General features: G+C 40.6%; 1 protein-coding gene across 1 annotated transcript in view; it reads right to left on the bottom strand.

Moving 5' to 3' along the window:
• Positions 1 to 13032, bottom strand: part of sigirr (single immunoglobulin and toll-interleukin 1 receptor (TIR) domain) — a 50786-nt gene extending 37754 nt beyond the window's left edge. Inside the window, exons 1-3 of the mRNA XM_020519503.2 lie at positions 12403 to 13032; positions 8998 to 9321; positions 4069 to 4276 (exon numbers count right to left, since the gene is read on the bottom strand). Coding sequence (XP_020375092.2) covers positions 4069 to 4276; positions 8998 to 9321; positions 12403 to 12529 — 659 coding nt within the window. The 5' untranslated portion in view covers positions 12530 to 13032. The remainder of the gene's footprint in view (positions 1 to 4068; positions 4277 to 8997; positions 9322 to 12402) is intronic.
• Positions 13033 to 16529: the final 3497 nt, after the last annotated feature.

The following is a 16529-nucleotide window of genomic DNA, read 5'->3' as shown; positions in this document are numbered from 1 at the left end:
TGAAGAATCTGAAGCCGATGACTGAATTGAAATGCAGTTCTTAAACAAGAAGGTAATTCTGTAAGGGTACAGTGGGGGTTCCAGTGGTGGACGAGGTACATAGCAGGTAGTTGTTCACTAAAAATACTCCACAATATTACGTTTAAAAGGTAGGTGAATAAAAATATTTGTCAACATCACTTTCTTGAAGTACAAGTAGTTTGCTATCAAGTTAGAACACCTCCCCATCATTACTCTTTATTTTGATGTATATAATAGACAGCATTTTTGAACAATTCCATTGAATGCAATAACAAATACAGTTTATTCTGTCCTTTGATGTAAAGAGCAGCTGGCCACTTTAAAAAACGCTGAACAAGTACTTTTGTGGATATAAAATGCTGCATGCCTCATTAGCATTTTCAGCACTATACAGCAATGTTGTCCAACACATTAGCCAGGTGTAGCTAATTGCATTTTTGATTAATAAATAAAAAGCAACTGACTCCTTTGGTGGATGTGTGACCTCAATATTCACATTACATGACACACAGACATACTCTTAACATTTTGCTTGTCTGTCAGTAAAATGGCTAGATGAAAGACAGAGTTCAATTGTTTTTGACTGTTGCATGGACTTTACTTTATTAGATATCAATTGCTAGTTTTCTGCCAAAAAGTTGTGTAACACAAGTTAGAGGGCTGGACTTCAGCACCACTGAAACACTAGTAATGTTATGTGGGCAAGACAGCTATCATCTTGGTCAACTAGAAAGCCAGGCCAGCAGCTGAAAGTAAACCAACTAATAATGTATACTTTCAATAGATGGGTCATAGTAAAGTACTTTCTGGAGAGTTTGGCACTGCTTATTGTGCAAATCAGTGTCTTCAGTAATCATTCCAAAGTCTAAATACTGCTTGCAACTGTTGAACGCAATCTTGTGTGCTGAACAAAAAGGTATGATAAAATCATTCCTGAATTCTAAGCTTTGGTGAGAAAGCAAAGCTGCAAAATTTCACACAGAATGGTAGCAGATGTTTGTTGCTTAAATATACACAATGAAGCATATTAACCTGTGTTGCATGTATGGTGCTTTTTACTAATCTTAGAGCATATGACAAAAATGATGTGCTGGAGTCACACTTCTGGCTAGTCAGTGATAGTTATTGGACAACACTACTCTACAACTATATAGGTAATATCAGATACAATGGCTTGTACAGACTGAGCCAAGTAGTGCTGAGTCTGCGCTTATACTGGAATTTACCTACTAAAAAGTTCCAGATGCAAACAGAGTTTGATTTAATGCAAAAACTAATCCAAATAGATCACATGCTATCAAAATGTCTGGAGTAAAAGAAAATCTATGAAAGGAGAGGGCTCCAAGAATGCGCAATAATAAACTATTCAATGGTACCCAGAGAGATACCGAAGCAAATAAGCCATAGGAACATAGGAATTAGGAGCATGAGGAGGCAATTCAGCCTTTTGAGCCCGTTTCATCATTTAATGTGATCATGGCCTATCTTTTCCTGGACTCAGCTCCGCTTTCCTGCCTGTTCCCCATAGCCCTTTATCCCACTTTTCATCAAACATATCTATTTCTTTCTAGAATCTGTTGATTGATTCTGTCTCCACTGCACTCCAGGCAGTAACAGTCACAGATTCCATAGAATAAACCAGAAGATGCCAGGCTTATTCCCTGTTGTGGAGTTCACTAATCACAAATAATTGAACAGTTAGGTGTTATGTTTGGCCTCAATGCTGTTGAGCCAGAGAAAACAAAAATTCAGCCATTTTCATCGAATTGAAAATGTGGAAATCGGATGCAGTCGGTATCATGCTTTGCTCAGGTGTCCTCGATGATCAAATAGCATGGTTACTCACTATACTTCTTTTAAATTGAGAATCCTGGACGCAGGGTTCAGACTGACAGTCTGGAGCATCACGAAGATAAGACAAATAGAAAAGTAGCAATTAGATGAAGCCAAGCCATAGACCATAAAAAGAAAAGCAGAGTGAGGGGCAAGTAATATCAGACTGCAGTCTAGTAAAATGAAGTTTAGTAGGAGTCTTGAATTCAATACCTTAAGAATGCAGCAAGGAAGAATGCCATGTAAGCCAATGTAGCTGGAACCTAAGATAGACTAAAAGAATACAAATAAAAACCAAAAGAACTGTGGATGCTGTAAATCAGGAGCAAAAACAAAGTTGCTGGAACAGCTCGGCAGGTCTGGCAGCATCTGTAGAGGAGAAAACAGAATTAATGTTTCGGGTCCAGTGACCCTTCCTCAGTTCCGAGGAAGGGTCACCGGACCCGAAACGTTAACTCTGTTTTCTCCTCCACAGATGCTACCAGACCTGCTGAGCTTTTCCAGCAACTTTGTTTTTGTAAAAGAATACAAAGTAGGTTAAGATCTGGAATGCACCACCCAAAAGACTGGTAGAAACTGATCCAATTATTTCATAAAGGGGACTGGCTAAATACAGAGGAGTTAATATTCAGGGCTTTGAGGAAATTTTCAGGGCATTGGATTAATTGAATAATTATTTCAAAAGGGTGACACGGACTCAATAAGCCGAATGACCCGCTTCAGTGGTGCATCATTCTATGATAATAGAACCTAGAAAATAATCAGTGGGGGACACAATTATTTTTGTTCAATCTGCGTCCCCCAAACAGCACACTGAAAAAGAAAACAATAAGTTTCTTATCCTTTCCTCCTCCAAATAAAGTTCTGGTCCTTCCGATGCAGAAGAAGAACTGATGAAAGAGGCTTCAGGTAATTACTTTGAGTAACTGACATCTCTTATATCTGTTTAACTGCTAAAATTCCTACAAAGAATGAGAAATAAGATAAGGTAACTTTTCTTTTACAGTGTGTCATTGAGATCTGGAATGCACTTTCCAAAAGGTGGTGGAAGCAGATTCAACACTAACATCCAAAAGAAAATTTGATAAACTCTTAAGGGGAAAACAAATTAGGAGTATGGAGAAAGAGCAGGGAACTGGTATTAACTGAATATTTCTACCAAAACATTATCACAGGCATGGTGGACAGAATGGCCTCCTTCTGGGCTGTATGATTCTATGATTTCCCATTTTTTTCTCTACCACCTTGCCTTAGAGGAGCTGATGCAGTGTACAAATTGACAAGTTCAGTCTGCCTGTTATACATCACTAATGTAGCACATTCTTCATACCCAAACCTCGACAGCCCTTGACAGGGTTAAGAGCTTCAAGTTCCTAGCAGTGACGATAACCAACAAATTGTCCTGGACTTCCCATGTGAATGCTTTGGTCAAGAAGGCACAACAATGCCTCTTCTTCCTAAGGTGGCTTAGGAAATTTGGCATGTCCATAAGGACCATCACCAACTTCTACAGATGCACCATAGAAAGCATACTGTCTGGGTGCATAACAGGCTGGTATGACAACTGCTCTGCCCAGGACCATAAGAAACTACAGAAGGTTGTATACACAGTCCAGACTATCACGGAAGCCAACCTCCCATCCACAGACTCCATTTACATGTCTCATTGCCGCGGAAAGGCTGCCAAAATCATCAAAGACCCGACCCACCCCACCCCAGCCCAGTACTGCTTTCCTACAACCTCTTCCGTCAGGCAGTAGGTACAGAAGATTCAACACATGCACCAGCAGGATCAAGAACAGTTTCTTCCCTCCTGTTATTAGACTGATGAATGGACTGTCTAACTTTAAGTAATGCTAATCTTGCCTTGTGCACAGTGGAACTTGTATGCCTTACTCTGTCCAAGTTTGCTTTTCACCCTACGATCTGTATGTCCTTGCTTACTATGATTTACCTAAACTGCTTGCAAATGAAGCTTTTCACTTAGGTACACCTAACAATAAATCAAATCAAATCAAATCATTCCCGAGAGCTCATTTGATAGTGGGGGATGGATTTGGGAAAGTAAAGTAACAGTGGAGATTAATCCTGCCTAAGAACTATTGTTCTATACGATTAATCTAGATAGACAGGAGGACCTGAGCAACAATACCATGTTAACTATCTATATATGCTGCTGCAGAAGATGGAATTATAAATTGGTAGAATTATTACCTGGTCTCCTCAGTGCAGGTGTATTTACTACTGTTCATGATCACATGCCCATCCTTACTCCACTCGATGCTTGGGTCACACCAATTGAACTTCTGGTCATAGAGTAGCTTCACTGTACAATTCAACATCATCCATGAGCCAATAGGAAGATTGTAAGTCTGATTTCCAGAGGGAGACAGGAATGTAGGAGCTACGTCACAGCGACTATCTAAACAAAGACAAAGACAAAGACAAAGACACATTACTGCACAACATTTCAGCACAAAACCCATTATTTCATTGTAGGGATTTAGAATGCCCTTTCACAAAAGAATGGGATCTACATGATGTCTTTTATAAAGTCAAAAATCACATGACACCAGTTTATAGTCCAATATTTGAAAACACTAGCACCTCCACATTTAATCACAGATTCCCAACAGTATGGAAGCAGGCCATTCGGCCCATCGAGCCCACACCACCCCTCTGAAGAACATCCCACCTGGAACCCTACTCTATAACCCTGCATTTCCCATGGCTAATCCACCCAACCTACACATCCCTGGACACTATGGGCAATTTAGCATGGCAATCCACCCAACCTGCACATCTTTGGATTGTGGGAAGAAACCGGAGCACCCAGAGGAAACCCACACAGACACGGGGAGAATGTGCAAACTCCATACAGACAGTCACCCAAGGCTGGAATCGAACCACGTCCCCGGTGCTGTAAGGCAGCAGTGCTAACCACTGAGCCACCATGCGATCCCATCATGATGTCTTTTATAGGGAGAAGACGTGCACTTCTGTGGGCTAGCATGCAGCCCAGCCAGGAACAGCCTAATTATTTGCCGCCAAATCACAAAAACTAAGCAACAAAATGAACAACTGATCAGGCAGCTTCTATAAACAAAAATAAAATCTGCATTTCTGCCCTATCTGGACAAAGGAATTCAACAATTCTCTCCATTTTCTGCACATATATTTACTAGCAAATTTATCTGCAGCTCCAAGTGCTCCATAGAATATTACCTGAGTAGTCAATGTTCATGTATGTTCATGCTAAATAATTAAAGGAAGTACTGTACAATGATTCAATTTTTAACATTCGGTTTAAACATGTACTACATGCTAGATTATCTGAGAAAGAGTGTGATCTTGAATAAGAGAGATTCACTTATTCCCACTCTCCTTTTATAAAAAGCACACTCAATTTTCACAGTACAATAAAAACAACTCAGCAAACTTGAGGTTCAACTTCCAATCCACATTAAGTTAAACTTTGCCAAGTGATACTTTGCATTATCTAATTGACATGACTATTCCTGAATATGAAAGGGGGAACAGATACCAAACTGGTCTCCTGCTCCTACTTATTACATAGTGATCTGGCTGAAAAGTGATTGTGCAGAGGTTGGATGAGGATATACGATTCAGACATAAGGTTATCCAAGGTTAGATCGCTTGTCTAGCAACCTAAATACTTTTATTATACAATCAGGGGAAGTGGGCTGATTGGGTCAGCATTTATTGCCCATCGTACATGCCTGGATGGTGTCGGTTTCTTGACTGTAGCTAATGCTACACTCATCCAGGCAAGTGAAAAGTATTTCATCATAGTCCTGACTTCTGCCTTGTAGATAGTGGACAAGCTTGGGGAGTCAGGAAGTGAGTTACTCATAAGAGGACTCCTAGCCTCTGACATGCTTTTCTAGTTACAGTATTTATAGGACCAGTTCAGTTTAAATTTCAAGTCAATGACACTTCTTAACATGTTGATAGTCAAGGGTTCAGCAGCAGTAACACAACGGAATGTCAATGGATGATGGTCATCTCCCCAGTCAGAGATGTTCGCTGCTTGGCACTTGTGTGGCTCAAATGTTACTTGTCAGCCTGAACCTGGATATTATCCAGATCTTGCAGCATTTGGACAAAGAATGCTTCAACATCTATGGAGATATGAAAGGTACCAAACACTGTGCAATCAATTTGTGAATATCACCACTTCTGACTTTATGAATGGACAGAAGGTTACCGATGAAGCAACTGAAGATAGTTAAGCCTAGAACACCGCTCTGAGGAACTCTTGCAGAGCTATCCTGGACCTCCAATCACCACAACAACCCTTGTTAAAATCTTTTCTCTCTTTTATTTAATACCCAGAAGTGCTCTTACACACAACTGAACCTTCCCCGCATTTCCAACCCCACCCCCACCATCACCAAATAACCCGTGCTATTTTTTCATCTATTAACCACCACCAGTAAATCAGACTGTGGCCTGACTAATCTGTGAGAAAGCTTACCCAATTTTAGCACTAGCCCCCAGATGATAGGGAAGGGGACTTTGCAGGTCAGCTGGGCCAAGTTTTCCATTGTAGTTTCCAGTGTCAAGGCTGACGCCTGGTAGTTCTTTCTCATTGCTTTGAGAATTTTCTGTGGTTCAATATAACCAAGTGGCTTTTTAGGCCATTTGCAGAAGACATTTAAGAGTCAACTTAATTGTGGTGGGTCTGGAGTCACATGTAGATCAGCCCAGAGAATGGCACTAGATTTTCTCCCTTAAAGAGCATTAGTGAAACAAATGGGTGTTTATGACAATTGATAATTGTTTCATGATCAACATTAGACCATTAATTCCACCTTGCTTGAATTAAAATTCCAGAATCTGCCATGGTGTGATTCAAACCCTAGTTGCCAGCACATTATTTGGATTTTTGGTTACTAGTCCAATGACAATATCATGACTTCATCACGTTGTGGGGGATGGGTGAAAGAGTGGCAGCACTATGAAGAGGCAAAATATACAAGATAACTGATTCTGCAGAATAATAGCAATTCCCAACTCATTAATAAAATTGTCACACAGTCATTGTCTCCACACTATTAACTATGCTGTTATTATTCCCAAGACTGATGTTGACTCTCAGCACAAGACAAACAGGCAACAAGCTTTTTAGGCAAACAAGAGTACAACAGTAACCTAATAATTCAAGCTTAACATAACACATCCAGGCTCAGTGAACTGAAAGAAGAATGAGAAGGTTGAATCCAGCACCTCTGATTAAGATGCAGCTACCATGTTTTTAGAGATGCAGCACTACTCCAAAAGATACCAAAACGGATTTGTTTGAAGGTCACATCAACAGTTTTGTAATTTGATTTGCACAAAAAAACCACTCCTCATAAGTTCAACCATACTTAGTGTGTCAGGACAGAGTTAGATTTCTTATGGAGCCTTTGTTCTTTCCCCAAAATGGTTGAACTTTGCCCAGGAGTCACTTTAATGCACCTCATCCAAATGGATACTCATCACATTTGATGTCAGGACAGTGTGTGTAATATCATGAGAGTGGACATCACATCCAAATTGATTTCTACCTCATTTGAGGTCTGTACTTTCCAGTTGAAATCACTAGATATCAAGCAGGAACAGGAATGCAGGTTAGTGTTTTCTCACAGAAATTCAAGATCAGACACACTGAAAATAATGTACCAGACTTTAAACCATACTATTTACATGGATCCAAACACAATGCAGACAGTGTGCTGCTTGAAGAAGGGATGGAAAAAAATTGTTGGAATGCGTTTGCAGGACCACACACAACCCATGCAGGGAAATTACAACAGCTCATTGCTGAATATTCCTACATTTAGGGAGTAGGACATGTTTACATGCCATGTGCCAGCAAGGTCAGCTCTTGATCTAACAACTCACTGAACAGTAGTTTGCTACTAGCTACCAGGCCTTGTTGAAGGTACTGTGATTTTTGATTTAGTGAAATATGTGGACAAGAGCATTCCTTTAGTTTAAGTTTTCATGGATAATTCCATGAAATTCTGTGGCCTGAGCAAAGAAATCCAGAAGAGCTCTGTGATGTCTACAGTAAGACCTAAATCTACCTAACAGTAGAATGCAAATGCAGTCTCCCCCTAGACCTAGGTCAGCTTTGCACCTAACTACCCCCACCACTGAATATGGGTAGAGGTAATGTTTATGTGCCGTAGATTTCAAAATGAATGGATGGATTTTAATGAAACTTAGGAATGGCCCAAGGAAAAACTTAAATTTTTAGCAAAGATGTTGATCTGAACTTGGATTCTAGGTTTTTTTTTAAAAAGGAACAGGCAGATAGCCTACAATATTCTTAAAATGTCAATGTATCCTATTTTGTATGGTCTTGTTTTTTTCCAGAATGCCATGCATTGTCTCAGTTGCTGAGATGAAATTTGTCACAACCGTCAAAATGTAAGCTGCATTTTCAGAGCAAGTTATTTGATGTGGTTGGCCTGAAACCTCCTCAAGCTCTTAATAATAATTTTTAAAAGTCTTAATTAATTTTGTTTTCAATTTCGTAGTTACAGAGTATCAAGCAGGCAGAAAAATAAACCAAGAAAGAGCTGCATTATAGTAATAACACTGAGTTAACACAGCACTGGGGGGGAATGGGGGAGGGAGAGAGGGTCTATGCACCGTATTGAGCGCCTGCTTCATTTGTTGCCGAATGTCAACATCATTCTTGGTGTTTCTGGCACATGTTTCAGTCTCACTGGCTTCACACAACATTTTTTTCCATGCTGGCAATCACTTCATCAACTATCCCATTCAGGCACATATGTATCTGGCACACACTTATGACCACCATTCACACCACAAGCAATGCATGGGCACAGTGACTTCAATACTTCATGCAACCAAAGAAAACAAAATCATACAAAGGTATTACTTTCCTAACATTTATAAACCTGCATTACTTTGCAGTAGACCTCTCAAAGGACTTAAGGATGAAAAATAGGAAGTTGCTTTCATCTCCCCATCTCTTCAAATTGGTGTTGTCCACCTGCCCATTCAAACCAATGCTCTTCCAAACCAGGCTCTGCTAAACACAGAATTTTAATTGGTCCTTTGATTTTATAAACCATTTACAACATTGAGTTGCTAAATCCTTACCTTCTAATCGGAGTTGCATGGTGAAGGAGTGATATCTCTGTCCGTTCAAGCTGACTACGCAAGTGTAATTCCCAGCATCAGTGTTGTGGAGGGTATGGAATGTGAGAAATGCAGTCCCATTTGGATAGGTCCTGTTAGTTATATGTGAACTCTGGTTAATGTTAAAAGGAAGGCAGTTCTTGCTCCACTCGACAGTGAATCCTGAGGCAGATGGTATCAACTGCAGCAGTTCCTTGCTCAGAGGACAAAACAAATGATGTTTCTGCTCCTGCTTTGTCCACACATAATGGTCATAGAAGCGATCGACATCAACACATGAGAAATCTGTCAATACATATTACAAAAAAGGAAAGTAATGTCTGTGCCTCAGGTTTTACAAATTCTTTTATAGCTGCCTGACACACAATTCAACTACAACCAGATTTGATCCATTACATAAAACATCTCACCAGCTTTATCCAACTAAATGTTCAGTCATTCAGCTTTTGTGTTACGTCCCCAGTTAACGCACTCAGGTTCACTTGTGCAACACACTGGTCCTACCAGGTCAAAGCCATTGAGTAGCTAGACAACACCAGGCATGCCAGAGCTCCAAATGAACCACAAACCATACTTGTAGAATTTTGAAGCCAAATGTCTGAGTGTATGAGATAGCCAATTACACTGGATTCCAGTTCTCTGCCAGATACCCAGATCTGCACAAAATCAACTCGAGGCATTCTTACACTCAATGTACTTGATAAGAAATCCAAGTTTTGCCACTATGTAAGAACTCAAATATTTCAACCTGAATATGTAGGACAGCAAAGTGCATTAATCTCTAAAATCACCACCCAATACCCAGGAGAACAGTACTAGACGAGCATAAATCTTCTTTTGTTAAATATTAGGAATATCAAAGTCATCGTTTTCCATTCCACAACAAATTCAGTTTCCAAACCACTGCCTTCACCTATCTCCCTGTTTTTAACCTTAATGTCTTATCTGATCTCAAGATGATCATGTCAGTTAAGGCACATTCCCAAAAACTCCAACATCCTAAGCGATGACTAACCCATGCCATAAACAAACAAACTCTATGCACTTGTATTTTTCTAATAAAAATCTACACTAATTCATCCTGACAAAGTCAAGACTTTTTTTCCCAAATAATGAAAATATATAGAGAATAATTTAGTAATGAATTTTAAAACCTTTGCTGAAAACCAATTAAAAGATTAAATTAAAAGTTAAATGCTGAAAAATGATGAGTCTCCCCACCCCATCTTCAGCATACATACCAATCCTTTCCTAGCTACAATCTGTTCTGAAGTAGGGTCACTGCACTAGAAATGTTAACTATGCTTTCTCTCCATAGATATTGCCAGACATGCTGAGTTTTTCTGGCAATTTCTCTTTTTGTCTCCAGAGAATGTGTAGCCTAATGACAGATGTATTCTATAATCAAGGCCTGACAGGGGACTGCTGGATTAAATAGTTAGTTATAAACAACTACTACATATCATAGAACACAAAAAGTCTGCAAAACTGCAGTAGTCTACGAGTGCAAACTATGCAAGCTCTTCTACAATGTTGCAAGCAAATATCCATCATATATATTTTCTAGGGAGAAAGGAAGGGAAAAAAAGTCAAAAGGAGGAAGATGTGCATTCAGCTTAGTGGTGTAAGGGTTAACATTCAAGCCAGTCAGTCAAACTAATCGTTCTGTACACAGGTACTTTGTACCTTTCCATTACCTGGAGACACACAGTATAAATCTAACTGAGCAACAGGTGTTGTGTAAATACTGCTGTACCTGCCAATTTCTGACTCATGCTCACATGATACAGTGCAGCACTTTAAGCTCCTCTCCCACTGCTCATATAACATGTCACACAGACTCTTGTAAGCCTAAAATAGATAAATTTCCAGAAATGACAGATGGAGGTAGGAAAACAAAACAATTAAAGGTGTGGCATGGGAGAACTGCCTAAGGGCATGGTGGTGAACCGAAACTGTGTAACACTGTTCCCATGGTTCTGAGAGTCAACCACAATATGTAAGTTCCTGAACAACTGTGTCCTTGTCCAGCAGGTCAAGCTTCCCCTCAGGAAGTCTCCCCAGGGCCACAAGAACAAATTATTTGCACTGAATACCATAATGGGAAGAAAGTCCATAATCAATAGTGATATTGAACACTTTAAAAAATAATTAATTTTTGAAATACAATGGGCCACAAGCTGGCCAGTATTATCTCATGGACCCAAAATCCTCAAGCACCTCCCCCTCCCCCAACAACTGCTTCCTATTTGACTGGCAACATTATAGTAATAATATAATTCTTACTCAAGCTAGGAGTATGGTTCTGTCTTTTCAACTGGATAAAAGTGCAGCAGGTAAAACAATCCAAATACCACATTAATATTTGCAACCTGACTAGTCCCACAGTACATGCATAAAACATTAGAAACTCTGATCCGGTCAGACAATACCTATATAAAGAAAAACGGAGTTAACATTTCATGTCAATCACCTTTCTTCAGAACTTTGAATGTCTTCCAGTTCTGATGAAAGGTCATCATCCTGGAACGTTAATGCTGTTTCTATTTTTATAGATGCTGTCATACCTTCTGTACATTTCCAATACTTTCTGTTTTCATTACATTTTATATATTCTTGATCTCAAAGTTTCACTTTTATTTTTCTGATGTTCTCCTTTGTTCTCTTGAAGGTACAAAAATTTGCCGGTATGAAGTTCCACAAACTTTAGCAGCCTTCCAGTACTTTATCTATATGATCATCTATGGTGTGTAAGCCTGGGTAATGAGTTTTGGCAAGATATTCTCTATATTATACCATCTGAACAATACTGTCCCTACCCAGTAGTTTTCTTTAAGCATTGCAGGAACGGTTAGAGGCATCAGTTCTCCACAATGGTGGTCAATTCAGGGAAAGTCTTTGTAATATTAGTGACAACACTTAAACACTATTTGACCTAAAATTCACATATCTAAGATAGCACCCTCTTATTCTAAAGGCTGATCTTAAATCATATTTTAAACTGCATTTATAGTTTCAGAACTCAGATCCTTTTAACTGGATGGAAAAACTTTGATGGTTTGAGTCAAAACAGTAGGTGATTAAACCAATTTGGGCAATTTATGAACTTCTCACTCACTTCTTAAGATTAAACCTTTGCAATGTGTCTTGGGATGTCTTTTTTACACCAAAAGCACAATATGCATGCAAGTTGTTTTTGATCTATACACTTTCTGCATTAGATTAAGATTACAAACAGCTTATCACCAAAAGATTATCAGCTTGCATTCTCCAAAAATATATACAGATGGAACAAATTATATTGACAATGAAATTACACAAACAAATTGATGCGACCTACTGAATACTGATACGGACTGATCTTACCTGGTTTTGAGGTTCCAGCTATCTTCAAATCATTTTCTTCAGCATTTCCAAATCTGCTCATCGGTACACAGAGAGACAGCGCTGAGCAGAAACTTCGAATCCACAGAAATTGCTTGCTCTTCCACATTTTATTGGGGCTCTTTGAAGACCGTTATTGTTGTTTTTCGCCTTCCAATAGGTGCCACAGGGTTACAAACTCAGGTCAGTTTGTATCAGAAAATCTGATACATTCACTGCAATATCCAAAAGTACTTCCTGGGCATTCCGAAGCGTCAAAGTCCATTCAGCAAGTATCGGATTATGAGCACAGATTGTTAATTCATTTGGAGTCTTCGTTTAAACCTCAGCAGCTTCTTCGAATTACATCAAAACTCAAATATTAAATAACACAATGATAAACAGGTCAGTTAAAATATAGGTATCCAAGAGTTTAACTGTCTGTTCCAAATCCAAGACATAAATTACAATTGATATTTTCTACACTCGTTTCGGTTTTCCCAATACGAGATCTGTACTTTAAATGTTATTTTCTCTCTGAGTTTATCAACAGGAATTAATTACTGCAGCTCCCTCACTGCTCCATTCGCTCGAACCCACTGCAGCAGGTGCGCTGACTCCAGCTTCCAGTGCTCGACACGCTGGGATTGTAGTCTTGGCTGATGGATCCTAAAGCTTAAATGAACGAGGGTCAGGCGCAATCAGGACTACAACTCCCGACATGCACCAGCCACTAGTGACACCGCTCCGGACACGATGGCAAGAGCCAGGTGAGAGGGGGAGGGGCTAAATGGGATGAGCGGTATTCGGTGGTCGTGCTGGAGAATGGTGGTAGTGCTAGAAGTCTGGAGATCTGGACCGTCAGCTGCCTCGTGGGTCTTCAGAATAGCGAGAACAATAGTGTATAGTAGAATGGATTGCTGCAATAGCGGTGAGGGGCAGGCGAGGATCACTGGAACAATGAGAAGGGATAGGAGGAGGAGAGGGTCATTGGAATACTGGGAAGCGACAGGAGCTGAGAGTCACTGGAAAAATGAACAATACAGTACAGGTACAGGCCCTTCGACCCTCCAAGCCTGCTCCACCACATTTCGTCCTTAGATACTAGAACTGTCTTCACTTAGAGGATCTGTATCCCTCTCTTTCCTTCCTATTCATGTATTTGTCCAGGTGCTTCATGAATGCTGCTATTTGTGTCTACTTCGACCACCTTCTCTAGCAACATGTTCCAGGCACTCACCACCCTTTGTGTGAAAAATCTGCCTTGCACATCTCTTTTAAACTTCCCCCCTCACACCTTGAACCTGTGTCCCTTAATAATTAACCCCTTCACCCTGCGAAAAAGCCTCATACTTTCCACTCTATCCATACCATTCACAATTTATCAACCTCCTGCATTCCAGTGAAAACAAACCCAGTCTATCCAGTCTTTCTTCATTCTGAAATCCCCCATACCAGGCAACAACCTGGTTTCTCTACCCTCTCCAAAGCATCCATATCATTCTGATTGTGTGGTGACCAGAACTGTATGCAATATTCCAACTGCAACCTAACTAAAGTTGTATACATTTCAGCATAACTTGCCTATCCTTATTCTCAATGCCCCTTCCATTGATGGCAAGCATGTCATAATCCTTTTTGACAACCTTATCTATCTGTGCTGCCACCTTCAGTGATCTTTGGACTTGTACACCCAGATCCCTCTGCATATCAATATTCCTAAGGGGTCTGGCGTTCACCATATAATTTCCACCTGTACTTGACCTTCAAAAATGCACCACCTCACATTTGTCTGGATTAAATTCCATCTGCCATTTTTCTGCCTATGCCTCCAACTGATCTATATCTGCTGTATCCTCTGACAGCCTTCCTCACTGTTTGGAACTCCACCAATCTTTGTACCATCTGCAAACTTATGAATTAGACCAGCTGCATTTTCCACCAAATCATTTATATAGATCGTGAACAGCAGAGGTCCCAGCACCGATCCCTGTGGAACACCACTAGTCACAGCCCTCCTTTCCAAAAAGCATCCTTCCACCAACTACCCTCTGTCTCCTATGGCTAAGTCCGTTCTGTATCCATCTTGCCAGCTGACCCCGATACCATGTGACTTCATCATTTGAACTAGTCTGCCATGAGGGACCTTGTCAAAGGCTTTACTGAAGTCCATGTAGATAACGTCAACCGTTTTACCCTCATCAATCATCTTCATCATCCTGCTGTCTATCACTAATAAGTCCATTTGTTTCTAAATGCGTATAGATCTTGTTCCTGAGAATCTTTTCCAATAATTTCCCTACCACTGATGTGAGAGTCATAGGTCTGTAATTTCTAGGATCATCCCTACTATCCTTTTTAAATAATGGGACAACATTGGCTATTCTCCAGTCCTCTGTGACCTCACTTGTGGCCAAAGAGGATACGAACATGTCTGTCGATACTCCAGTAATTTGTTATCTTGCCTCCCTCAATATTCTGGGATAGATCCCATCAGGACCTGGGGACTTATCTACCTTAAGACGCCTCTTCTTTTTAATAGCAGCTTGGCTTAGAAACTCGACACTCTCTTCCCTGAGATCATCCTTCTCCAATTCCTTCTCTTTGGTGAATACTGACACAAAGTATTCATTTAGGACCTCACCTACCTCTCCTGGCTCCACATATAGATTCCCTCTTTTGTCACTGAGTGGGTCAACCCTTTCCCTGGCTACCATCTTGCTTTTTATGTACATATAAAAAGCCTTGGGATTCTCCTTAATCCTGTTTGCTGACAACTTTTCATGACCCCTTTTAGCCCTCCTGATTCCTTGTTTAAATTCTTTCCTACTTTGCTTATATACTTCAAGGGCTTCATCAGTTCCCATCCTCCTAAAGCTTACGTATGCTTCCTCCTTCTTTTTGACCAAGGTCATCCAAGGTTCACATAACTTGCCATACCTATCCTTCATTCTCACAGGAATGTGTCTCTCCTAAACTCTTATCAACTGCCGTTTGAAATACTCCCATTTGTCTGATGTAGATTTACCCTCAAAACAGCTGCCTCCAATCAATATTTTCTAGTTCCCGCCTAATGTTGTTGTAATTCGCTTTGCCCCAAGTTAACACCTTCACCCGAGGACTGCTGTTATCCCTATCCATGAGTATCTTAAAACTCACAGTCACTACTCACTAATTGTGGTCACTACTCCCGAAATGCTTTCCCACTGAAACTTCACTCATCTGGCCGGACTCATTTTCCAAAACCAGGGCCTCCCTTCAGTGTCACAATGACACCACCCGCAAACTGAAGGAGCAGCACCTCATATTCCGCCTCCCACAGCCCGATGGCCTAAAGATGGATTTCACCAGTTTTAAAATCTCCCCACCCCCAGCCTCATCCCATGTCCAACCCTCTCTCTCATCCCTGCCTCCTTGACGCAACACAACCTGTCTATCTTCTCTCCCACCTATCTGCTCCTCCCACCTCACTGACCAATCCCCACCACTGCCTGCCTGCACTCACCTATCACCATTCCATCTACCTTCTCCAGCCCACCCCTCCTCTCTATTTATTTCCGAACTCTCTCTCCCCCTGTCCATTTCTGAAGAAGGATCCTGACCCGAAATGTCAACTTTCCTCTCCTCTGATGCTGCCTTTTCCAGCTCCATACTGTGTTATCTCGGGCCCAGTACAACCTCCTCCTTGGTTGAACTGTTTACATATTGTGTCAAGAATCCCTCCTGAATGGTCCTTACAAATTCTGCCCAATCCAAGCATCTAGCATGAAGTGATTCCCAGTCAATATAGGCGAAGTTAAAATCACCCACAACAACAACCCTGCTGTTTTTACATTTTTCCAAAATTTGTTTACATATTCTCTCCCCTATCTCCCACTGGCTGTTGGGAGGCCTGTAGTATACCCCAGTATTGTGATTTCATTGTTCCTTATAACTGAGTTCTACTCATATTGCCTCTGATGTATCCTCTCTCAGTACAGCTGTGAGATACTCCTTTACCAGTAATGTAACTCCCCCAGCCCTTTTACCTTCCTTTCTATCACACCTGAAACATCTGAAACTTGGGACATTCAGCTGCCAGTCCTGTCCCTCTTTCACCCGTCTTTCTGGAATCGCAATAATGTCATAGT

This window comes from Rhincodon typus, chromosome 17, assembly GCF_021869965.1.
Source record: "Rhincodon typus isolate 14 chromosome 17, sRhiTyp1.1, whole genome shotgun sequence".
NCBI lineage: Eukaryota > Metazoa > Chordata > Chondrichthyes > Orectolobiformes > Rhincodontidae > Rhincodon > Rhincodon typus.
This window is presented reverse-complemented; position numbering and strand designations above follow the sequence as displayed.